General features: G+C 42.1%; 1 protein-coding gene across 1 annotated transcript in view; it reads left to right on the forward strand.

Moving 5' to 3' along the window:
- Nucleotides 1–26380, forward strand: part of FNDC3B (fibronectin type III domain containing 3B) — a 399493-nt gene that overhangs the window by 332198 nt on the left and 40915 nt on the right. The window contains exons 20-23 of the mRNA XM_043994436.1: nt 2769–2882; nt 4020–4169; nt 13473–13753; nt 20770–20982. Of these exons, the coding sequence (XP_043850371.1) occupies nt 2769–2882; nt 4020–4169; nt 13473–13753; nt 20770–20982 (758 nt within the window). The remainder of the gene's footprint in view (nt 1–2768; nt 2883–4019; nt 4170–13472; nt 13754–20769; nt 20983–26380) is intronic.

The following is a 26380-nucleotide window of genomic DNA, read 5'->3' on the forward strand; positions in this document are numbered from 1 at the left end:
GAGTTAGACTTAACTGAAATGATTCAACAACAACCTGTAGGAAAGTTAAAAAAAATAAACAAACAAGTAAATAACATCTTCCCTATTCTTAGCAACTATTTTTGAAGTTGAATTGTGTGCTATATGATCTTTGGGGGGGGGGGGCGGCGCAGTGCGATGAGAGTTAAGTGACTTGCCCAGGATCACACAGCTAGTAAGTATCAAGTGTCTGAGGCCAGATTTGAACTCAGGTCCTCCTGAATTCAGGGCCCAAGCTTTATCCACTGTGCCACCTAGCTGCCCCCTATGTTATATGATCTTGAGCAAGTCACCTAACCTCTGTGGACCTCAGTTTCTTCCTCTGTAAATGAGAGAGTTGGAGCAAATGGCCAAAGGCCATCTTCAAGGTCTAGATCCGTGATCTTGTGACTGCTGAGAACGTCTTGTAATTGCAACCTCAGAAATGTCTTCTTTTATTAAGCCTTTAGTCATTCTTGTATGAGAAGGCAAGGGTATTAACAACAATGACAAAACATTGTTAGGGCTGCAAAATTCTTTAACATTTCTCAAAGGCATTTTTAAATGTTGCCTTGTTTGACCCTCCTTGATAGAATTCCCCAAGTGTTCTGTTAAAGTCAGTCCAAAAACCCAACAATGCAATTAAAGAACCTTCTTTCCTCCCATATTTTTCTGTATTTTCATCAAATGATACCCTTGACCCAAGACAATTTACCCAGACTCTTAGGGAACATTCCAATCTTCCCACCATATTGAGCCTATGTTAAGATCAGAGATTGGGACTGAGACCCTCAGCTGATTCCTGTAGCCAAGGCTAACTTTTTTTTTTCCTCCTTTTAGAAAGACAGGCAGGGTATAATAGTAAAAATATTGGTCTACAGTAGTGACAGGCCCAAGAATGAAGCCCTTTATGGTGGGCAGAAAACCAGGACAAACATATAGATTTGAGCTGAAATCCACAGGTCCCCAAAGGTACCAGCTCCTTATTACTATTTTTTTCCCTTCAAGCCTTTAGATAGGTTATTTTCCAAAGAAAAATAGTGTTTCTACTCATTCTCATCTGTAGTATTTGACTGCTAAATTGGATTTCTTCTCCTTTGCATCCTGCACCCACATTATTCCAGTCACAGCATAATCAGCCACTGGAGAATTGACAGTTGATCCCCTCTTTGAAGCATGGTCATTTTCTGAAGGGTCTGAATTTTTGTCTCCCTCTTAGATGGGTTTGCGAGTGTGTCCTATATATTAAAGATGTTCAGAGTGGATTTCTCTATTTTTGAGGACAGAGGGACAAATTTTGTTAACCCCCTAATGCATTTTGTGTTGGTATTGCTTGGGTTGTTTTAAAGACAAGAGTTTCAGCAGTGGCAATGGCCACTTCGAAATATTGCTCATTGGCTGACTGAATGGACGCTGCCTATTCCCAAGAAATACATAAAATTACTGGTGGTTAGCTGCCCTGAGCAGCAGGGTCACTGCAAATCATTGCAATAATATAAGACTTTAAATTATTCAGAAAATGGGCACATTACTGCAAACGTTTTCTACGGGCATTAATTTTGAAATTGGAAATACCCAGAACTAGATTTCTGAGAGTTTTCATATTCATTAAAAATTAAACATCCATAAATATCTGTGTTTATTTTTATTGGCATCCTCCAAGGGATATTAAAGCAGATTTTTTTTAGCCAAACAACCAGCTGAAAAGTGAACGTGTCATTCAGTTGTATTAACTCCATTTGAAATTTTGTGTCTGAACTGCGCCACTTTTCTAGTGTTGTATTAAGGGACAAGTTCAAAAATATGTTCTTATTGTATCTTCAGATATGCTTATTGAATGAAGGTTTAGAACTCTGTGGGGGAGGTAGACGTGCCTATGTCAAGGTGAGCGGTGACCCTGCTCTAAGTATCCTGACTTAAGAATCCACCATTGACCAATGCTGAAATTAACTAGATAGTGTGAACACTAGACAAGATGTTTGGCTTTAACCAGGGAAGAGTGAACTCTCCCTTTTCCCTGCAGGGTTCTAAGTGATTATCCCTGTTGTGTTTCCAATAAAGAGCTGCAAATTGTTTATTGAAAGAGTATACCCAGACAAAGGAACATTGTTTCAAAATGGGCACTGTTGTTGTGGTTATTGTGATTTCTCCAGGGAGGAGTCCAAGTGAGAAACAAAAACTTTCCCTTTCCTTCTGAAGGGAAGCCTTACAGCTGCCTTCTCGCTGAAAGCCCAAACTTTCTTCAGGGTTTTCTTAGACCCACTGCTTCCCTCATATCCACTCTTGGTCTTCTGTTGTGAAGCATCCTCCTCCTTCTCCCTCTTTGGCCTCCTGTTCCCAAGCTGCCTCTTGAGCTCTGTGTTGGCCGCCTTCCAAAGAGCTGGAGGAGTGACCCATAGCAGAGGGAGTCAGGGATTACCTATATCAATGACTATCCCCCCCACCTCCTAGCCCCCAATAGTTCTTACATTTCCGATGACCTCTGCCCGGAGGTCTGACTATCCATTCCGACTCCTAGCTGAGCTTGGACCAAGTGGACAAAGTCCAAGTGGATCTCCAGGTCTTGGGCATTCTCAAAGAGCTTTTCATTGATTTCTTTCCTTTGAAGGGTGCTGCAGGTAGAGCCTCAGTTTTACAGCTTGCTGGGTGGTTGCAGGTTCACCTTTTTTGCTACGATCTTGACATAATCTGGACTTCTCTTTCCAATCTCAGCAGGACTGCGTCTTCAAACATGCCAGTATTTACATATGTGTGTGTGCTTCTTTTTCCAGTATGGCCCTTATTCCGAGGCATCAGAAATCACCACCGCAGCAGGGCCCCCTGGGCAATGCCGAGCACCTTGTATTTCCTTTACGCCTGATTCAGGGGTCCTAGTAAGTTGGGAGGTGAGTCAAGACCCTGCTGGAATCCAGTTTCTCTTTCTATATTGCCCACCCCCAAATGCATACAATCTCGTGGAACACCGAGAGCTAATAAAAAGGGGTTCAAATCTCATCCCTAATGGTTATTACTTTTGGTAAATCACTCAACCACTTCGGGCCTCAATTTCCTCATCTGTAAAATCAGGGGTTGAAGTTGATGGCCTCTGGAGTCCTTTCCAGACATAGATCTATTATTATCCTATGGTTTATTTGTTTTCTATTTCTCATGAGCATCCTGAAAACTGTAAGGAATTTCTTTCTTTCTTTTTTCTTTTCTTTTTTTTTGGAGGGCAGGGCAATAAGGGTTAGGTGACTTGCCCAGGGTCACACAGCTAGTATGTGTAAAGTGTCTAAGGCCACATTTGATGTAAGGAATTTTTTTTTTTGTATGATGCATTAGTTTTATTCATTCATGTAAGTCATTGTCTTAGAATCACAATGTGTTGACGGTGGCCATTCTGGCCTCATCTCCCTCCTAATTAGGCCTAGATAGAGATTTTTGGAGGTACTCAATGGTACCCCGTGGCGTACGCTGATGTAAGGAATTTCTTACCAGTCTCTAAGATAATTTCAAATTTTGATCAGTTTTTTGTCGTCCAGAAATCCAGACAATTAGTACTCCGCCTTTAAATTAATGTTTGAATACATCAATTTTACACACGGTGAAGTGATGATCTTCAGTTAACACACATTTATTAAGCTCTTACTACACGTCAAGTTCTGTTCTAAGAGTTGGAGTTACAAAGAAGGACCAAAGGAGTCCCTTCCCACAAGGAGCTCACATTCTAATTTCTTTAGAATGTTTGAAGAAAGAAGCCTAAGTATCAAAGGGAAGGGAAGGGAACATGAAATGATTGCTGGACGGCCATTGTTTATTGAGTGCTGGGAGCCCACAGACCCTCCCTACCTGTTGAGTGTGACTTTCTCATCCGTCTCAGTTTTATCCCATGGTTTTATCCCATGTTCTACCTCCTTTCATCTTTAACCCTCTTCACTTGCCCATTGTCACCCTCCCCTGGTGGGTTTAGCTAGTCCAGCATAAACAAAACGAGATCTTATTTTAAATGAGGTTATTTACCAATGGCATCTCCTCTTTTCCAGAGCCCCGAAGTCTCTGGTGCTGATATCTCAGAATATAGATTGGAATGGGGAGAGGATGAAGAATACCTAGAACCCGTGTATCATGGGACAGAGACCAGTTTTGAAATAAAGGAATTGTTGCCTGCTGCACATTATTGCTGTAGACTTCAGGTAAGTCATTGTCTTCTTGCTCAATACACAGAAGGACTTCTTGAGATTTCAAGCACTGGGCTGCCTCAGTGGGGACTGAGTTTCCCATGACAGCATTTATTAAGTAAGGCAGGGGGCAGCTAGGTGGTGCAGTGGATAGAGTGCCCGACCCAGAGTCAGGAGAGCCTGAGTTCAAATTCCACCTTATATACTTACTAGCTGTGTGACTCTGGGCAGTTCCTCGTCTGTAAAATTAACTGGAGAGGGAAATGGCAAACCATTCCAATATCTTTGCCAAGAAACCCCAAATGTGGTCATGAAGAGTCAGACATGACTGAACAACACTGTGCTAGGCACTTTAAAATTATTATCTCCCTCCCTTACTACATCCCCAAACTCTATGAAGTAGGTACTAGTATTATCTCCATTTTGCAGTTAAGGAAACTGAGTCAGGCAGACGTCTAGTGACTACTCAGGATCGCACATTTAGAAGTGTGTGAGGGGGGCAGCTAGGTGGCGCAGTGGATAAAGCACCGGCCCTGGATTCAGGAGTACCTGAGTTCAAATCCGGCCTCAGACACTTAACACTTACTAGCTGTGTGACCCTGGGCAAGTCACTTAGCCCCAATTGCCTTACTAAAAAAGAAAAAGAAAGAAGTGTGTGTGAGGCTAGATTTGAATTCAGGTCCTCCCAACTCCAGGCCCAGCACTCTATTCACTGCCCCACCTAGGTGCCAGGTAGTTTGTCTTGTTTGAAGCAGTATATTCCAGATATTCAGGACCATTATCCAGGCCCATACCTCCTACTACCAGGGTAGTCTGGTAAAACTTATTGACTTACAGCAATTAGTGAAGGGATATAGGATCCACTCCAGGAATATTTGCACGTAAGGGAGTTTTGTGGGGAGAAAGCAGTGGTAAACATAAAATAATGACTCTTTCATGGTGGGATATCAGGCATCCATGGGGGCCAACTACTGGGTGAATACCTACTCCGTCTATATATAAATCTGTCCCCAGTTAACCTTTTACAATTTACTGAACACATCACATAGCAGGGAAAAGTATAATTTCTGAGTTCTAATGAGAGGTGTTCTGGTAAATGCTTAACAATTAACATTTTCTCCATCATTTTCCAAAGTCTTAACAATCAAACAGTTAAACAAGCCCTGGTAGAGAGCATTTACTGACTCTAGAGGTATAAATGCACATGCTGAAGATTGAACAGTCAGCTGTTACCCCAACACACCCCTCATTTTGATCCTGTGTTCACCCTTGTAAACCTTGCAGTGCTGTGGAAAAGGGACTCGCTATTATAAGTTATCATTTCATTGTTTAGTCTTTTTTCAGTCATGTCAGACTCTTCGTGACCCCTTTTGGGGTTGTCTTAGCAAAGATAACTGAAGTGATTTTTGCCATTTCCTTCTCCAGTTCATTTCACAGATGAGGAAAGTGAGGCAAATAGAGTTAAGTGTCAAAGTGCCAGAGGCTGGATTTGAACTCTTGAAGATTATGCACTGTTAAGGGCTAAATTCTAGCTAGTCTGTCTCAAATATCCAATGAGTGGTCGCCAATAAATTATAAGCTTTAGCAAGAGTTAGAGTTTTAAGCATTTATTAAGGAGAATAAGAATTTTGGTAAAGAGAGAGAAAGACCTAGATTCCTATCTATTAAAGGGAGAGCACATTTCTAGCTCCGCTCTCCACCAGAGTCCAAAGGAAAGAGCGCGAGACTGAGCGCCAGTCTCTTCCTTCCTCCTCCCACTAGCCCGCGTCACTTCCTGACTCCTGGTCTTGCTCTCAAAGACCTTTGCTTCATGGGCAGAACTCTTCTACAGTAAGTCTCCAGCAGGTGGCGTCATTCCAATCGTTACAGCACTGTGGCACCACCTGGCTGCCTCCATTATAAATATTACTGTCTCATTTCTGCATCACTTTAAAGAGTACAGCACATCCCTCACACTCCTTTTTTTTTTTCTTTTTTAAATTTTTTTTTAGTAAGGCAATTGGGGTTAAGGGACTTGCCCAGAGTCACACAGCTAGTAAGTTGTTAAGTGTCTGAGGCCAGATTTGAACTCAGGTACTCCTGACTCCAGGGCCAGTGCTCTATCCACTGTGCCACCTAGCTGCCCCCCTCACACTAATTCTATGAGAGAAGTAATGTAGGTATTATTCTCCTCCTGTTATCAATGAAGAAAGGAAAACCAGAGAAGCCAAATTACTTGTGCCTAGTAACATAGTAAGTGTCAAAGGCAGTATTTGAACCCACATGTCCTGGCTTTACAGCTGTGATGCTTTCCTCCTTACTATATATGTTTTCACTGTTTCATAACAAAAATAATGTTGGTGGTAAACATTGATTGATGGTGGTAATACGCGCTTCACTGGGATTTGGGGAAATCGGGGTTCAAATAGTGCCTCTGACCCCCACTAGCTTAAGGACTCACCTCCCATATTGTGTTCAATCCATGGGATGGAGAAGCAGTGCATTGAAATATACTTCCTCTTCATTTAAATCCTGGACATCTCCCTCCCCTCCACCCCCATCTCTTACCACCACCACCACCACCACCACCACCCCACACACACACACACACATGCTTCCTAAGCATAGCCGCCCATTCTTTCCTTGGTGTTTTCAAGAAATAAGGCCTTGTCCCTAAGCAGACTTTCCAATTGAAGTTGACAGGCCCCTTTGAGTGCCAAACCTGACCCTGGCTGACTTTTCATTGCTATAATGAATTCTACATTCCTGCCTCTTTAACGGAGAGAACTGAATGTGTTTGACCTTTTCTTAATGATTCAGGGTCATTATCATATGCATCATTTTAGATACTATTTCTGTTGACAACAGGGACTTGTGATTTCATTGCTAGAGGGAATTCTCAGGTGAGGAAACTCCCACCAATGAGCCTTAGAGAGATTCCCCAGGATACTCAGAACTTAAATCATATACCTGAATGTGTCAGAGCCAGAATTTTAACCCGGGTCTCCCAGGTTCTGAGGTTGGTCCTCTAACCACTGTATCACTGCCTTTTACACATACTGATGTTGGTATGGTATGATACCACCGCAATACCCTCAAAGGCTGTTCAGATGGTTATATGTTGTCTCTGTGCCAAATAGCCTCAGGCACTGGGCATTGGAGAATTTAATTTCCAATTACCAATGCCCCCTTCTCTTAGCAGCATCTTCCATCCCTTCCAGGCTGCCACAATCAGTCAGTCAGTAAGCATTTGTTAAGCACCTGCTACATTGGGATACAAATATGAAAAAGAAAGGCAGTCCTTCCCCTCAAGGAACTTACAATCAAATGGAAGAAGCGAACAGAAAAGAGCTAAGGTTGTTAGAATGATGCAGAGAACAAGAGTGACTCAGATTCTCCTGAATCACAACCAAGGGCTTTTCCCACCTGGAGACCTGTGATTTCATCTGTGGGAACTCACTCCGCTGATGCCAAGCGACAGCTCTTCTGCATCTTAGAGCCCTAGCATCTGGCCTGGGTATCTACCTAAGTTAGCAGCTTTTGGTCTCTGAGGTTGCTCGCGTTGGGCTTGGTGGCAGCTTCTTGGGCCCTTAGATTTAGGACTAGAAGGGACCTTGGATCGTCTCATCCAACCCCCTCTTAATACAGAGGATCAAGTAGAAGCCTCATGCAGTTAAATGACTTCCAAAAAGGCATCAAATAGCAGACAGACCTTCCCTAAACCCAGAGCCTTTTGCTACACATGTTCCTAGTATTGGCTACCCAGAGGCCTTTTCGTTTATTTGTTTTGGGCTCTGGGTAGTGGAGGTTGCTAGATGAGTAAGTAAGTTATATTTTTGGCTATATGTGTCTGGTTTGAAATGTTCTGGCACATCGTAGGATTAAAATGTCCTGTTTACTAAACACTTCTGCAATGTTTATATATATATATACACTACCACCAGGTGGCAATAGTGAGTTATGGTGACTGAGACCATGGACAAGATGTGTCCTTAGTTGAGGGCCCCCACGGCCACCCCCAAAAAATAGATTTCTTACAAAGCCTAAAGTATCTGCAGAAGTGATCTAGCCTCTGGCACCTGGCACATAATTTCATGGATTGAAGAAATGTGACTCAGCTGTAATCAAATGGAGAAGCATAAACTCTTTTTACTAAACTATGGGATAGATGGATGGATGGATGGATGGATGGATGGATGGATGGATGGATGGATGGATGGATGGGTGGGTGGGTGGGTGGATGGATGGATGGATGGATGGATGGATGGATGGATGGATGGATGGATGGATGGATGGATGGGTGGATGGATGGAAAGCATTTATTAAGCCTTGATGATGTACCAAGCACTATGTTAAATGCTGGGGATATTTATTAGGGGAGTAGTGGCCAAAGACGGGTCATTTCAGTTTAGAGAGTTATAAGAATGGTGAATGGGAGGGGGGCGCCTGGGTAGCACAGTGAATAAAGCACCGGCCCTGGATTCAAGAAGACCTGAGTTCAAATCCAACCTCAGATACTTGACACTAGCTACCCTCATTGCCCTGCCCCCCCCCCAAATGGTGAGTGGGGCCCAAGGAGAGTAGATCGATATGTTTTTTCCAGACACAATGGTAGTATTGACTTGATTTTGGTTCCAGGACTACAAAGTATATGTGAAGGGAGATGAGGAGGAGGGGACTGGGGAAGATGATTCACCCAAGGCCCAAGGTAGCTGAAGGTGGCCTTGGTTGCGTTTGAGTCATAGCTAAAGATGCCAGGATGTGGCAGATCCTGCAGGTGGCTGGAAAGAAGATTGCCAGGAGATGGACAAGCCCATGAATGAAGGCATCCCAGGTGTGTTGGGCCACATGAGACCAATCAGGAATCAGCTAAACTTGAATGAATATTAATTAATTGCCTGGAGTAGAACAGCATTGTGTGTGAAAATAAGGGTGTATCAGAACATATACCTCCGCTCTCTACGGATTCCTTGGGCATTTCGCATTTCTGCCCATGATGTGGGTCATCCCCAGTTCAGTCCTTAGTGCAGACCTGAAGCCTTGTTAAGTAAGAGCTTTACCCTTCTCCTAGCAAGGGAACCTGGACCAGAAGGGATTAGTAATTTTTAAGAAAAAGATTTTCCTGAATTAGTTGTATTGAAAAAAGACATGAGACCTAGCCATAATATATCACATTTGACAACATATAACAACCTTAATTTCATTTGTTCTTTTTAACACTTCGTGTTCTCATCACAGAGACCTCAAAAGACCTTATGTCATTTAGAATAGAAGTATGTTGTATTATAGATTTTTTTGATAGGCCTTTCATCCAAGGTTTTAAAAATACTTTGATGTGGTCTATCTTATTTTTCCTCAAGAAATCTCTAGGTAGTGAATGAAAAGCTAAATCCTTCCCCTAGATTTTTTTTTTCTTTTGCCCCTAGATTTTTCAATGACTCTGGAACCATAGGTTTTTGACCTGGGAGGTCTTTTTTTATTATTATTATTAGATTCCCTCCCCATTTTATCACTGAGGAACCTGCAACCCGGGCAGGTTACGTTGCCTACCAAGATCACCGGGTAGTAAATGGCCCCTGAGGATAGGGAACATTCAGTTCTTGTCTGTATTTCCAGCCCCTAGCACACTGCCTGGCACCCAGTAAGTACTTAATTAAAGCACCTAATTAAACCAAGCACTTAATTAAGAAATAGGTGCTTAATCAATGCTTGTTGGATTGACACAGAGTCAAGATTCAAACCCAGATTCCCGCCCCCCCATCCCAAATCTGATACTCTTTCCCCTGTATCACATTTCACCCCCACATTAGCATAAGGAGGATATGCAAGAAATGATGGGCTTTAGAAGTCTTCTTGTCCAATGCCCTGATTTCACAGATGAAACCAAAGGTTTCAAAGGTCACACAGTGGGTGGCCAAGCCCACCTGGCTCTTCTGACTGCTAGATCAACGTCTCACCATCCTACCTGGTTTTATCCTACGTTTGTGATATACAGGTTACTTGTTTTGTTTTGTTTTTCAATAAATTTGTTATTTGTTTCTAACATTCTTTGAGTTCCAAATTCTCTTCTCCCCCCATAATTGGGAATACAGGCAACGTGATATCAATTATGCATGAGAAATTGCACAAAACAGATTTCTATTTTGACCATGTATGCAGAGATTTTAGATGGATCCTTCATTTACTCCCACCAAAAGGCCCAGTGTCTTGTCAGCCTTGTATGAACCCCTCCCCTTCTAGGCATCCCCAAGTATCTCTGAGCTCAAGGTTCAGCTCCAATGCCATCTTCCTGCTGAGGACTTTCTTGGTCCCCTTAGTGCTTAGTGACTCCCTCTCCCCCTTCAGGAACTAATTCTTGTACATAATTAATACATTTTATATATATTATATATATATATAATATGTTAATACAGTTAATAATAGTACAGAACTAATCCGTATATATATTATTTCCCCCAAGGAGAATGGAAATTTGTTGAGGGGTGTGTTGGTTTTTTTCCTCTTTGTAACAAAGCGCTTAAGAAATGCCTTTTTTCATTCATTAAATTGCATTCTTCTTTCTGAAAAATTAGGACAAAAGGTGCAGCTAGGTGGCGCAGTGGATAGAGCACCAGCCCTGGAGCCAGGAGTACCTGAGTTCAAATCTGGCCTCAGACACTTAACACTTACTAGCTGTGTGACCCTGGGCAAGTCACTTAACCCCAATTGCCTCACTAAAAAAAAAGAGAGAGAGAGAGAGAGAGAAAATTAGGACAAAATACTATTTAAAAAAATAGAGATTTCTGACTTACAATGGACCCAACAAATGGTCAAACAACTACCCCCCCCTTCCCCCCACCCTCCCTCAATAGAGCCTAGTCCACTTTTGGACGGCACTGGGTGTCCGTTAATATTCATATTTGTTCCATATGCATCCCAGAGTGGAACCAGAAGCTAATAATAACCCTCGGTACATTCTGAAACCTTGGGCTAGTCTTATCAAAAGGCCTGTTTTCCCTGGATAATGCTGGTTTCGCAATGTGTGCAAACTGGGTAGGAGCTCGCCAGGTAAATGCAGTAAATGTCTCAGAGTGGTCTGGGTAGTTTCTTCTGCTCTGTTTTTCTTTTTTTTTCTTTTTTTTTCTTTTTTTTTAGTGAGGCAATTGGGGTTAAGTGACTTGCCCAGAGTCACACAGCTAGTAAGTGTTAAGTGTCTGAGGTCGGATTTGAACTCAGGTACTCCTGACTCCAGGGCCGGTGCTCTATCCACTGCGCCACCTAGCTGCCCCTGCTCTGTTTTTCAATCTGGGAGATCTTGGTGATGGTTTCCTGGCAGGGCCACATCCAAGGCCTCCTCTGAGAGGGAGCTGATTGGCTGGTGGAGCAGCGCTGTATTTCTGGTGGTAGCAGCTTTGAAGAGTGCAGCTCATGATGTACTTAAGGAATGATGTGTTTTGGTTTGGTTTTTTTTGAGGGGCAATGAGGGTTAAGTGACTTGCCCAGGGTCATACAGCTAGTAAGTGTCAAGTGTCTGAAGCTGGACTTGAACTCAGGTCCTCCTGAATCCAGGGCCGGTGCTCTATTCACTGCACCACCTAACTGCCCTCAGGAAGGATGTGTTTTTTTTCCCCTTTGTCCATTTTTCTGTATTTGTGAATGAATGTTCCTCTTACCTCATCATTCTCAGGGTACATGCGGATCAGTTTCCAAAGACTGATTTCACCTCATGGTCTTCGATCCCTTCCAAAATGGTCTTGGCATTCCAAGATGATCCTCATTTGCTGAAATGTTCTCCCTATTCACCCCTGACTCTTGAATTCCTGTCTCCCTTCGAGGCTGAACTCAGTTTCTGCCTCTTTTGAGATGCCTTTCTTGGGTTCCCCATTCCTACCCATTGCTAGGGCCCTCTCCCAACCAAAACTGTTCAGCATTTATGTTAAATATATATTTGATATTTCCTTCCTTCCTCATGATTTTCCCCCAGTAGAATATATGCTTTTCGAGGGCAAGAAGCGTTTTATTTTTTCCCTTGATGTCCCCAACACCTAGCGTGATGCTTTGCATACAGTAGGTATTTAATAAATGCAATCCAATTAAATTGTTAATTTGAAACCAGAAGATCTTGGTTGAAAGGCAGGTTCTGACATTTACTAACAAGTTGACAGACCACAGGGAATTCATTCACCTTTTTCTCATCAGTAAAATGAGGAATAATAATTACATTACCAACTTCAAGGGGTATTGTGAGACCAGCGATTTGTAAATAATCATAGAATTTATATAGCACTAGAAGGTTCACAAAGCACTTTACAGTGTCCACATCTGTAAAATGGGGATGATAAAAGCACTTACATACCAGAATAAATGCAAGGATCAATTGAGATAAAAAGCATTTAGCTCAGTGCCTTAATATAGTAGGTGCTATAATCATATTAGCTATTGTCATTTCATATAGAGCTAGACTTTTTGTGGTGGCAAAGAATGGGAAATCGAGGGATTGTCCATCAATTGGGGAATGGCTAAACAGGTTATGGTACATAGTTGTGATGGAATGCTATTGTTCTATGAGAAATGATGAGAGGAGGGTGGTTTGAGAAAAACCTTGGAAGACATGAACTGATGCAAACTAAACTGGGCAGAACCAGGAAGACAATGTACATGGTAACAGCAGTATTATAATAATGATCATTCATGAGAGACTTAGCTACTCTGATCAAAACAATAATCCAAGACCATTCCAAAGGACCCATGATGAAAAATGCTATCCACATCCAGAGAAAGAACTGATGAACTCTGAGTGCAGAGTGAAGCATACTTTTTAAACTTCCCTGATTTGTGTGTGTGTTTTCTTTTGCAAAATGGCTAATATGGAAAATATTTTATATGACTTCACATGTATAATATCATATCGCTTGCATTCTCAAGGTGAGGGAGGAGCAGGAGGGAAAGAGAGAATCTGGAATTCAAAAATTTTAATAATTGTTAAAAATGTTTACATGTAGTTGGGAAGTATTTAATAAAATTGTATATGTGTCTAATATATTATATACTTATATAAACATATGTTAATGTGGTAATATTATATATAAATAATGTATACATATATATACACACACACATATATATCCCCCAAAAATAGAGATCTAGAAACCTCAGAGACCATAAAGTCCAACCCCCTGTTTTGTAGATGATGAAACCAAGGCTTGGTGGTGAGCTTGGTTTTCCCAGGGTCACCCAAGGACTAACCATTAAGAATGGGGTTTGAACCCAGGTATTCTTTTCAGAGTAAGGCTCTTTCCAATGGGCGTTATTTGAAATTTAACAAACAATGCCAACCGTCTTCTTTGTTTTCATTTCTAGGCTAGCAATCAGGCAGGAGCAGGCCCCTACAGTGACCTCGTCTCCTGTCGGACACCAGCATCAGCTCCGGATGCTGTCTCCACTCTCTATGTCCTGGAGGAAGAGACCCTCGGTGCCTACCCAACATCACCTTCCGTGTGCCTTGTACTGAACTGGGAAGAGCCGTGCAATAATGGATCAGAAATCATTGCTTACAACATTGATCTGGGAGAGAATAGCATTACAGTGACTGATACCACAAGCTATGTTATTAAGGACCTCCTTCCAGAAACCTCCTATCGGTAAGTAGACTCTTGGGTCAGAAGCACCTTGAAATCAGATTTTTCTGAGTCAAAGATGAGTGCATGTTGAATGTTAACAAATCAGCAGCCAGATGGCAGTCTAAATTGAGGTCTGGCTTCATAGTTTGAGTTCAATTGCCCTCTCTAGTCACCACCCGCGCCCCCCCCCCCCGCCCCCCAGCTGTGACCTCCATCAGTCTCTCCTTGCTCTAAATCCTTTTTAAACTCTTAAAAATTGGGGCCTTTCCTCTAAAGAACCTTTGCTTGTATGTTGTTCTTTTCTACATAAGAAATGAAAACATGCTGATATTATAAAAAATAGTTTTCACTTTAGGGGTCCCTGGATGACACTTCGAGAAGCACTACTCTGGATAACTATATGTTTCAGAGAAATTGTGCTGATCTGCATTAATAGAGGGAGTTCCCTCACCTGGGATTCCCCATACCAATGAGGTCTCAGGGCAAGGAAGTTGTTCTCTTAAAACCAGGAATGCTGGTAGAGCACTGTACTGATAATTGAGCTAGATTTTAATCAAGTATTTGCTAAAGGATTGCATTGTGGCATATCTACATTAGAGAAGGCTTTTGTTCATGGGGAGTTTTTGTAGCTTTTTCTGTATCTTCTACCTCAGTCGAAGAGAGAGCTGGCCAAGAGTCCTTACTGATGAATCAGTAACTAACTGGACATTTTTATTTAAGAGTATTCTGTACAGAACTATGAGGGGGCTGGGTTTCTCCACCCGAACCCCTACTAGTCCACAAAATGCAGTTCAAGATTGTTTCAGGGGAACAATTGTGGTGATTATGGCCACCTATAAATTTAGTATTTCAAGGAGATAAAGGTGTAATTTTGGTCAAAGAACTTCTTAACTGTCCCCTTCTCTCCCCAAGAAATTGGTAAAAATATAAATGAATAGCTCATGATGTTCTGGGGAAAATAAGGGGCGGGCAGGGGTGCATTTTAGGCAAAGGGTTCACATAAAGAGCTTGTGGGAGGTGGTTGTTTTGCCTTTTAATCTAAGGCAGTTCCATATTGTTCTCACACTGAGTTGATTCTTCCTCTGCATTGCCATGAATAGAATTAGCCTCTTTAGCATCACCCCTAATGGAAGGAAGGGTGGGTTGTTGTTGTTTTTTTAACTGGGGGAGCTCAGTCAGACCCTATGGGAGTACTCTTCCCAAATGACTTCTGAGTCTTATTAAAACAATTTTCCCCACAATCAGTACCCTCAGACATTGCCAGTGGCCTTTTGCTGGATATATGAAATCTGCTGGAGACCCCCCACAATGCCAATTTAAAACATGGTAATTGTTCATCTTAGAGCTGAATTTAAAATAACCAAGGCCGTGTCCTGGTTCTGGAGGGGAAGACTGTGAGTCTGGGCTTGTGGGAAATATGCCACGGATCACACTGAAGCTTCTAGTAACAGTTTGCAGGCTCTTTCCCCCATTGGACAAAGAGCTCCTCAAGGGCAGAGACCTTCTTTGACTCTCCAGCCCTTAGCACAGGACCTGACACATAGTAGGTGCTTATTAAATGTTCATTGACGGTGGAAAATTAATGTTAATTCTAATACAAGTGAAGGTGAAATGTCACATTCTTGGCAGCAACTGGCATTGGGGAGTGGGTAGAGAATCACTATAGGATTTGAACCCAGGTCTTCACAACACTGAGCCAACTCTCTTACCCAGTACTGCTCATTCCTCTCATATGTGTTTCCATATACATGTGCATATATATATATATTTTTTGGGGGGGGGGAGGCTGAGGCATTTGGGGTTAAGTGACTTACCCAGGGTCACTCAGCTAGTAAGTGTTAAGTGTCTGAGGTCAAATTTGAACTCAGGTCCTCCCGACTCCAGGGCTGGTGCTCTATCCACTGCGCCACCTAGCCGCCCCCATATATTTATAACATATATCATATACATAGTATTTTGTACCTGTTCATAAGTTATTTATAATTATTCTTTCGTTCTATGTTTTCCCCTCCCAATTATAAACTCTTCTGGAGTAAAAACACTTCTTTTTATTTCTCCCCCACAATGGATTTATTGCTATGTGCTGTGTACCTACCTATTGAATGGGTAGGTGGATGGATAGAGGGATGGATGGATGGATGGATGGATGGATGGATGGATGGATGGATGGATGGATGGATGGATGGATGGATGGATTGATGGATGGATGGATGGATAGATGGATGGATGGATAAATGGATAGAGAGATGGGAGCATAGAAGGATGGATGACTAGAGAGATAGATGGAAAAGGGAATTCGATCATTGATAATCAGGTTTTCTGCCATCCTGTATGGAGTAGCAAAAATTTTCTTTTACAGAGTTATTGCACATACTTTGAAGAACAGTCTAGAGTCTTATAATCTTCTAACAAAGAAAAGCCTTGGGCATCTCGAGGTAGAGGAGCAGAGATTTTACTTTTATTGACTAGTTCTGCAACCAAACTTCTCAAAGAGCATCTCAGTTAAGTTAAGTCCACAATCCCCTTTTTCTGTTAGGGATTAGAGTGGAATGTGGAATCTTTAGAAAGAAACAAATAACACATTTTTTCCTGTCTCCTTCCTGACCATTAGGGGAATTACTGGGAGTCAAATTGCTTCTCCCAGGTAGCAAACACCATTCCTCATCCTGTATGCTTAATTTCTGGGGCCTGAAATCTTATAATCAAAATGCAGGTCTCTTAAGCCATAAAAAGTATGAGAGGGGAAAAAAAATCAACATAAGTTACGGATACACTGGAAAAGTCCAAAACATGCATATTGTGTATCACCTGTGGCCCTCCCACCTCTGTGAAAGAGGAAGGCGAGGCATGTCCTCTCCTCTCTCTTCATTGGAGTCATGTTTGATCATTATACTTTTGTTATACTTAGCTTTGGTTTTTCAGTGGGTCACTGTTCTTTCCATTGACATTGTTGAAATTATTGTGAATATTGTTGTCTTATCTCTGCTGACTTCCCTCTGCCTCAAGTCGTATAAATCATCATAGTCACCATTTCTTACATCACTGTAATAGTCCATTCCATTCACATGCCAGAATTTGTTTATCCATTGTTCAGTCAGTGGACATCAGCTTTGATTACAATTCTTATCTATCCCAAAAAGTGTTTCTCTAAAGATACAGGGATAGCTTCTTTTTTCTTTTTGATGGCTTCCTTGGGGTATTAACCCCGTAATGGGGTCTCTTGTTCAACAGCTCTAGACATTTGAGTCACTTTATTTACATAATTCCAAAATGCTTGTACCACTTCACAGATGCACCGACAATTTATTAGTGTATCTATCTTCCTACAACCCCCCAACACTGATTATTAGCATTTTTTGTTGTCTTTGATGATTTTCAACATTTGCGTGTACTGAAATTTCAGGGTTATTTTGATTTGCATTATTATTAATTGGCCACAAATACTTGGCAATTCTGCTTTTGAGAACTCTTTGTTCATATCCTTTGACTTACATGTTGGGCAATGGCTATCTGAGTTCTCTTATTCTCTGACTGGTATCTAGCAATGTGACCTTGGGCCAGTCACATAACCTATTTTTACCTCAGTTTCTTCAGCTGCAAAATAGGAATAATAATAATATCTCTCAGGGTTATTGTGAGGATCAAATGAGATACTATTTGTATAATGTTTTACAAAGCTTCATAATTGTGACACAGTATAATCATCATCATCACTGCTACTGTTACCACTACTGCAACATGCCAAATGCTGTGTTAGGCACTGGAGATGCCAGGTACAAACAGCCCCTGCCCTCAGAGAGCTTCCCCTTGCATTCTGTGTTTGATCATCTTTCATTTCTATCATCCATGTTGGATGGGCTAATAATGAGATGATTTCTCACCTGTAGTGTCTTCCCCATAAATCCTACACAGTGTCTTTCCTCATCTAAATGAAGTCACTGAGGCCAGTTTTTGTCACAGTGGAGCAAAATGACTCATCCACCTACCCGGACCCATCCGTTGCTGGTTTGTTTTAGGGTTGGGTTTTTTTTGTTTTGTTTTGTTTTGTTTTGTTTGCGTTTTGTGTTAGAATCACTTTAGGCTTATGACATCCAGACAATAAATAATGTTTTCAAGGAATCTTTAGAAGCTATTTCACAAACAAGCTGCTGCCTCCTCCAGGAGATTCTATGGGGAAGTGAATGTTCTTTAAAAATACATAAATATAAAAAAAGAAATACATAAATAAATAAGAGCCAACAAGTAGGTTTTGAGAGAACATCAGAGCCCAGAGCCATTTCAGTGATTTGAAATAGACCAAAGCCAGCTGTTCTTCTGGGCACATTTCACAGAAAATGAGTAAGCCCTAAAGCTCAAACTCTATGTCAAAGGACCATTTAAAATGTCTTGGCTGATACTGAAGGTCTAGGAAAGGATAATTTCCCCTAATACTGCAGAGGCACATGGCTTGTTGAACAGGGGTCAGGATGACATAGCGGCAGCAGCCCCCTCCCCTCACTGAAGAGTGTGCAGTCATCTCTTGATTGTTCACATTAGCCTGTAGCCGGGGCATCAGTGACATGGGTCAACTAGATCAGAGGACAATCCAAAAATCATTTCTACTTGGCTTTGAAATATGTATTTGAATCTGGATGGATGTCATTTGTGAATCTACATTTTGGAAAAAGACAGGTCTGATCTGATTGAAGCAAAAAGTAGCTTTTATTTTTTTAAAGGAAGGAGCTTTAAAAACAAGTAACATTCAAAGCCATTTTTATTTCTAGCTTTATTAACTTGATGAGAGTGTGTATTTTTATGCGTTTTGACCCACAGTAAATAGATATTAAAAGAAACCAACCCAGGAAGAACCTTCATATTGTGCCTGCCTTGGATTAAATGGTGGTGGGGTTAATCCTATGCTTCTGCCATGTTTCAATTTCATGTCCTCACAGATTGATTGATCACCAATTTACTTGGCGCCCCCCCTAATAGAATATTGGTAGATTCCCTTCATTCCCAGATGTTATGTATACAGAAGAACCCTCCTCAGAGAGGGCATGGGATTCGGCTCATACTGTATTTGTATCTGATTGGCATGAGCCCCATTGGACTGGGCTTTTCCACTGTACTTTATCATATACAACTTATTTGCCCATACTTAGAGATCTCTGTTCCATTCTATGGGACTGATATTAATTATAAATTCAGCAGAATGTAAGCTTCTTGAAGGCAGGACTGATTCCCTTTTTTAAAAAGATCTATGTATCTCTATTGTCTGGCACTAATGTCTTAGACATAGCAGATGCTTAATCACTGTACAGGAATTGCCAAAAGTCTTGGTGCAGTTTTGAATTTTAGTTATTTAAAACTTAATCAGGGGCAGCTAGGTGGCGCAGTGGATAAAGCACCAACCCTGGATTCAGGAGGACCTGAGTTCAAATCCGGGCCCTCAGACAGTTGACACTTACTAGCTTTGTGACCCTGGGCAAGTCACTTAACCCTCCTTGCCCTGCGAAACAAAGAAAGAAAGAAAGAAAGAAAGAAAGAAAGAAAGAAAGAAAGAAAGAAATTTAAAAAAAAATCAAAAATCAAAATTTTTGGGAGACCCCATAAAAAGGATGATGATGGTGATAACATTTTGAGGTTTTCAATGTACTTTGCACATATCTGATATTATCCCTATTTTACACATAAGGAAACTGAGGCAGGTTAAGTGAGCTGCCCAGAGTCACACAGCTGGTATATGCCCCATGATTAGAACCCGGGTCTTATAAACTCCCAAGTCCAGCACTGTATCCCCTTCAAGCTTCCTCTCTTACTATTATTTAAATTCATATCAATAATAATAATAAAACAACAGCTAACATTTAAACAGGTTTTCCAAACATTTTTGCTTATTTGATGTTTACAACCATCCTGCTCAGTCTCCCTGTCTCCAAGCCCATCATTCTCTCAACAACTTCACCTGTTGTTGCTGCCTGTATAACTCCGGCCCTTTGAAAAAAAACCAAAAAACCCAGGGTCCTCACTAAGTGTTTTTAACATTGGATAAAAACGTCAGTCATAATGGAAGGTAGAGATCATTTAATTTGGAAGAGAGGACTGAGTACTCCCTGTTGGATCCCTGGGCTCGAGGTCATTGATTTGCCAGCAAGACTGTTTTTTCTAGGCGGCCCAGCTCGGACAGACACACACTCCGCTTCGATGCACGAGCTTCCCAGAGATTGGCCTGAATGGTTTACTTTCTCATATTCTGAATCTCTTTATAAATCAAGATGAATGTTTTCCACCAGAAGGACAAAGAGCTCTTAACATTAGTGTATTTTCTCCTTTCCCAGGAGAAAAATATGAGTCCTGCACCCTGTCCTCACCAGGTGGCCCCTATCCAGTCATTTAGTTATTTTTAAAAACAAGAGAGAGGGTTTTGGGGGTTTGGTTTGGCTTGCTTTGGATTTTCTGTCTTCCCTGTAACTCGTCACCTTCTCATCTATTTGTGCCAGTGTCTTGAGGCTGAAATGAAATTTGGTTTTGTCTTATTTGAAAATTAGGTCAACTGCTCCCTGGCTCACAGGCTTATGAGGAAAAATGTTTTTTAAGCCTGAAATGCTCATGAATGTGTGTTGTGCAGTGGGACAAACCCCAGAGAGTCAGAGGATCCAGGTTCAAATCCTGACTCGGGCTTTTGCTTAGCTATGTGGTCTTGTCCCCTCTCTGGGCCTCTGGATCTTCCTAGATAATGAAAGGGTCATAAGTCATGGGCTCTGAGATCTCTGCCTAATGTTATCTTGTGACCGCAGGGCCAGTGTTCTGTAGATTGGGGCCCCACTGGAGAGGGCAACTACTATAACTGTCTTTGGAGTGCTTCCTTTCACTAACAGAAATCTTAGAGATTTATTAAGCAACTCAAGACATCTTACTAGTTCACCCTCAGACATTTTTGCCCGGCCAAGTGGAGACCATTCCATCCTCCACTCTCTAAGCTACACAAGCATCTAAAGAATATCAGCAGAAATGTTTGCCTGATTTTATTTTAACTTGTTTTCATTTCTCCCCTCCAGGATCAGAATTCAGGCTGTCAATGAGATTGGGGCTGGACCATTTAGTCACTCCATTAAGGCCAAAACGAGGCCATTACCACCCTCCCCTCCCCGGTTAGAGTGCGCAGCAGCAGGGCCGCAGAGCCTGAAGCTAAAATGGGGAGACAGCAACTCCAAGGCGCACGTGGCTGATGACATGGTGTATACGCTGCAGCTAGAAGATAGAAACAAGAGGTAAGTGCGAGGCTGGGATGCCCACAACCATTCAGATGCCTTTTACCTGGTGGAGTTCATTCTCTAGAAGTTGAAAATGAGGTGCTTAATTTTACTACTTCATCTTGGGCATCTTTTTTTAAGTGTGTGTGTGTGTGTGTGTGTGTGTGTGTGTGTGTGTGTGTGTACACACAGAGTGCTTGAGCATCTATATCTACATTATATGCATAACTAGAGATACAATTATGCATGTGTGTGCATAGGTATACACTTAAAATTTCAGCACCAACAAAAATGTATTTGGCGGCTACTTCCTAAGAAGTACTGTCTTAAGTATCAAGAAAGACATGGTTTGGATGAGACCCGGTCCCCAACCCCATTGTTATGACTAGAAATGAACAGACCTAGTGCCTGCCCCCGATATTTTGACTAGAAATGAACGGTTTTGAAAGACTTCAGCATTTTAGCTTAACCCAGGTACCACCCATGATTCCAGAGGACTGACAAGGAAGCACCATACCTGACTACCTTCTGACTGAGGGTACATGGTGGACGTGGAATTAAATGTTAAACTGCCCACTTACCCTGCATGTAATGATTCTCACTACTAACTGAAAACGGGTCTATTTCTATGAGATTTTTCTGAAAAGAAAAATGTCCACTTGAAATCCACTAGACATAAAGCTTAGAGAAAGAAGAAATGTCAGGAGAGAGCTGTTACATTGGTCAATATTCATTCATCCCAAGGGGATGAAGAGTGGGGGCTGGGGAGAGTTTGTGGATCCAGAATTATTTTAGGAGGTTGTCCAGATGGAACCTGCCCTCCCAAGGCCACGAGCTAGCAGTGAATTAGACAGAAAGAGTCTTCATTGTGTGCCACACTTAGGATTGAAACACTCTGGGCTGTTTATAAATAAAATGCCCAGTTTTTGTTTAGATTTGTTCTTTGGGGCCTTTTCTTTTTCTTTTTTTAAACCTGACTTCATTTCCTCTGACCACAAGTGGCCAGAGCAGACCTTGATGGTAATAGATTGTTCTGTCACTAAGACACCAAGCCAGAGAATGGGAGGAGGGAGGAAGGATGCTCAGCACTTTGTAAAACACTGTCCCAGCTTCCCCGAGGGTCTGCCTGCTGAAGAAAGAACAGCAGCAGCAACAACAAAAAGTCATATTGGAGAGTTATTGATTTCATTTCTCATTTGTGATACTACAGTATTTCAGTCTGAACCATCCTAATGGACCACGGTTGGATAAAGCAATATATTTGTCCCATGACAGCAAACTGGGCCCAACACATCATGAGATAAGTTAGGATCTTTTGACCAGAAAAGAAAGAGGTCTGTTTAAAGATTAATCCCACTGCAGGCAGGAGAGGCCTGGAAGTCAATAGAGAATCACTGTTAGTCAATCAACAAGCATTTATTAAGTGCCTACTGTATGCTGATTCTTTGCAGTGTTAGGAATACACAGACAAAAATGAAGTAGTTTCTGCCCTTAAAGAGTTTATATTCTCTGTGTGTGTGTATGTGTATGTTCATATATACATAAGCATTATTCTTACTGCTTACAAGTACCAAGGATGCTTAATCTATTTTTTCCCATGCCCTATAACACTTTGTTTTAACATATCCAAGACAAGTCAGCTTCCTTGCCCAGACAACCTCCAAGAGGTCTCCAGGGGGGATTGGACAAGGCCTAAGAATAGATCCAACTATCAGATTTGACCGTGAGGGCAACCACAGAGGCACTACACAATAAGTCCTTAGTAAAATTAGTAAAGTCTCATGGATTTTCCTGAGCTAGCTGTTGTAAATTCTGTTGCCCCTCACTACTGTTGCCTAAGAAAATGTAAAAGGATCTCATGGTCAAGGCGTGCTCTCTACAAATAAAAGCCAAGACTGTCTCCCTCGTAAATCAATTACTTAGCAAAAGTTTAAAGGGAATTAAAAAAAACAAAAACTTTCCATGAGGGATGGCATGTTTTATAATATTACAAGCCAAGATCCAAATTTGTCTTTTTGAAAATTACATTTGTAGATAATCTCAGAATGTTATTAAAGTGATGGGAATGTATAATATAAAAAATTCTCATTCTATATATAGAATAAGTTCCATTGAATTTGATGGGATGAGAACTTAGCCAGACTAGTTGGCAAATGACCTTTCATAGTATCCTGAAATTGAAAGAACAAGCAATCTTAGCAGCTTGGGACTAGAAGTCCATCAAATCTCAATCTTTTACATTAAATATCTGCTGGTTTATAAATGGCAGGAATAATTTGAGTAAATTAAATAATAATATATTCATGTGGTCCCTCTTCTGACCTCTTGCCTTCCCTTCCCTTTCCCTTTTCTTCCCCTTCCCCTAAACCTACCACCCCATGGAGATGGGATGAACCCACCATACAAAAATGGCCACTCACCACCATTCCAAGTCATTTTCACCATCCATCCCCCAGTCTCTCTCTTTGGGACAAGGGGGTGTTGACTCATGTCAGTGGTGCAGGGAACAAGACACATGGGAGATGATGTACCACCATGTTGGGAGAATCAATCTAAGCCTTGTTGGCAGTAGAAGACTTTTTTTTTTTTGTAATAAGTTCACATCTCTTCATATCTCACTGAGACAGACCAAAGAATAGGGTGTTCCTTCTTTAACAATGTGGTCTGTCATTTAATTAGGAATGGCATTTGAAGGCAGGTTTTCTTTAGGAAAATACAGTGTTCTTTTTCCATGGCTTGAGCTGATTAGGTGGTATGTTCTCTCCTTTATAATTAGACAGCTCTGCTCTTGTAAAAGAAAACATCTTCAAAGGATGGGAGGGGGAAGAGGGGTAGGATCCTCTTTGAAAACAGGCGCTACACTGACTTATTATGTAGTGCCTCTCCCCCCACCCCCTCTTCCTATCCCCCTCCCTGAGGAGCCCAGCAACTTGGAGGTACCATCATTCCTCACAACAACTAATTGTCCTTTTGGTCACTAACCACAAAGGCTTTCAGGAGTTATGCCAACAGCACCAGTCAGTTTGGGGGGTTTTGTTTAGTTGTTGGCTTTTTTTAGAATGCAGGTACCTCCTGGGCATCAAGTGTCTAGAAAACTGTCAGAAAGATATCTTAGGGAGCAGCTAGGTATCACAGTGGATAAAGCACTGACCCTGAATTCAGGAGGACCTGAGTTCAAATCCGGTCTCAGACACTTGACACTTGCTAGCTGTGTGACCTTGGGCAAATCACTTAACCCTCATTGCCCTGCCCCGACCCCCTAAAAAAGAAAGATTTGATATTTTTAGTGGACCAAAGACTCAAATACGGCCAGCCATAAAGTATAGCGGCCAAGAACACTAGTGTCATCTGGGCCTGTAGTCAGAGGCAGAGCCCAGGACTGGAAAGCAGATGGCAATGGTAGTGGTGGTTGTTATTGATGATGATATCAGCTATGTGCCAGGCACTGTACCAAGCACTTTACGTTATCTCACCTGATCCTTGCCACAATGCGAGGTGCTATTATTATGCCCACTTTACAGATGAGGAAACCGAGGCAATCAGGGTGATGTGACTTGTCCAGGGTCACACAGCTAGAAAGTGTTCGAGACCAGATTTGAACTTGGATCTTCCTGACTCTCGGCCCAGAGCTTTATCCCTCTGTCACCTGGCTGCTGATAATTTGGCTACTCTGCCTGGGCTGGACAACACCTGAAGTATTGTGTTAAGTTCTGGGTATGCTTGTCTAGAATGACATGGAAAAACTGGTGAGCTTTCAGGGAAGGGCAATAGGTTGTTTGAGGTGATATAGGGATTGATTGACAGAACCTGGAGAAGACCTCAGCAGGGTGTGACAGCTGCCTTTAGACGTGGGGGACAGGTCATGCAGAAGTGACATTGGTGCAGGGGTGGATCTTATGCCATTTGATCAGTGTGGTGATCATGGGGGTTGTTGAAATACCGGTGTCAGCCCCATGCAGAAAAACATCTTAAAAGTGAAGCATCAGGGTGCTAGGTGGTGCAGTGGATAAAGCACCAGCCCTGGAGTCAGGAGGACCTGAGTTCAAATTCGGCCTTAGACACTTGACACTTACTAGCTGTGTGACCCTGGGCAAGTCACTTAACCCTCATTGCCCTGCACCCCGCCCCCCCCAAAATGAAGCATCTCCAAACGTCAAAGCCTGCAGATAGATAGCTCTTGGGAGCTATTTTGTAGCAGGCTTTCTACTCTTTAACATGTGGTCTGTCTGGATTAGCTTGCCTCCTTCCTTCTACCTTTTTATGAGTCATAGCTTTGGAATTGGAAGGACCCTGGCTGTCATCTGACCTTTCTATTTAGAGGAGGACACAGACAAGTGAATTGACTTGGGCCCAAGGTCACAGTGGCAGCGGCAGAATTTGAACTCGCATCCTCTGGACCCACATCTGGTATTCTTTCTTTTACACTAGTATTAACTGACAAGGGATCAGCTGAGTATGTGAATACAAACCCATGTCTCTCTGCCTCTCTCCCTCCCTGTCTTTCTCTGTCTCTCCCTCCATCTCTCTCTGTCTCTCCCTCCATCTCTCTCTGTCTCTCTCCCTCTCTCCTCTTTCTTCTCTCCTCTCTCTCTCTCTCTCTCCCTTTTTCCCTCTCTCTTCCCCCTTTCTCTTTCTATTTTTCTTTCTGTCTGTCTCTCTGTCTCTCTTCCCCTGACTACTACTTCCCTCCTCCCTGCTTCCCAACCACCCCCCCACCCCCCCCACCCCCGCCATCACCACCATGAAGAACATTGAAGGCTGTATTCCTAGGATACCCAGCTTAGCAGTGACCTAGAATCTGCATTTAGTCAATGTTAGATTTGGCAGGAGGGAGATATGTTGACTTATCCTCAGCAGATATGACAACATAAAGGTCTAAAGTCCTTTCATTCCTGAGTGTCCAATAAGGACGTGTAGTAAAAAGTGAGATACCTATTTTCCTAATTCAGCATCCCCCTCAGGCCGGGGTGAGAAGGCCCACCAGCTCAGCCTAAATGTCAGTAAAAGGCAGGCACTATCCTGCCTTTATGGAGAGAGGGGATGTTTATCTCCTTGCACTGAAATGTTGGCCCACAGTAACAGAATTTAAGTTGTTGCTGATTCTGGGCTGACCTCGATGAGCCGATGTTCCCTGATAATTGCATCTAACGCAGGGGCAGAGCAGCTTTGGTTCCAGGAATGCATTTAGAGTTAATCTGTGCTGTTTAGGCTGAGTCAGAGCACATTAAACCAAAAAATCACCAATGTCAAATTTGGGGGTGAGAGCAGGAGGGAATCGGCAGAGGGAGCTGATCCACATTTGTTCTCCATTCATTTCAAGCCAAGTGTTCAGTTATTTTCCCTGAGTCAGCCAAGTTATATGAAGAAGAAAGAGAGAGAGAGATAAAGAGAGACAGAGAGAAAGAGAAAAACAGGA

The sequence above is a fragment of the Dromiciops gliroides genome, chromosome 3 (assembly GCF_019393635.1).
Source record: "Dromiciops gliroides isolate mDroGli1 chromosome 3, mDroGli1.pri, whole genome shotgun sequence".
Classification (NCBI taxonomy): Eukaryota; Metazoa; Chordata; class Mammalia; order Microbiotheria; family Microbiotheriidae; genus Dromiciops; species Dromiciops gliroides.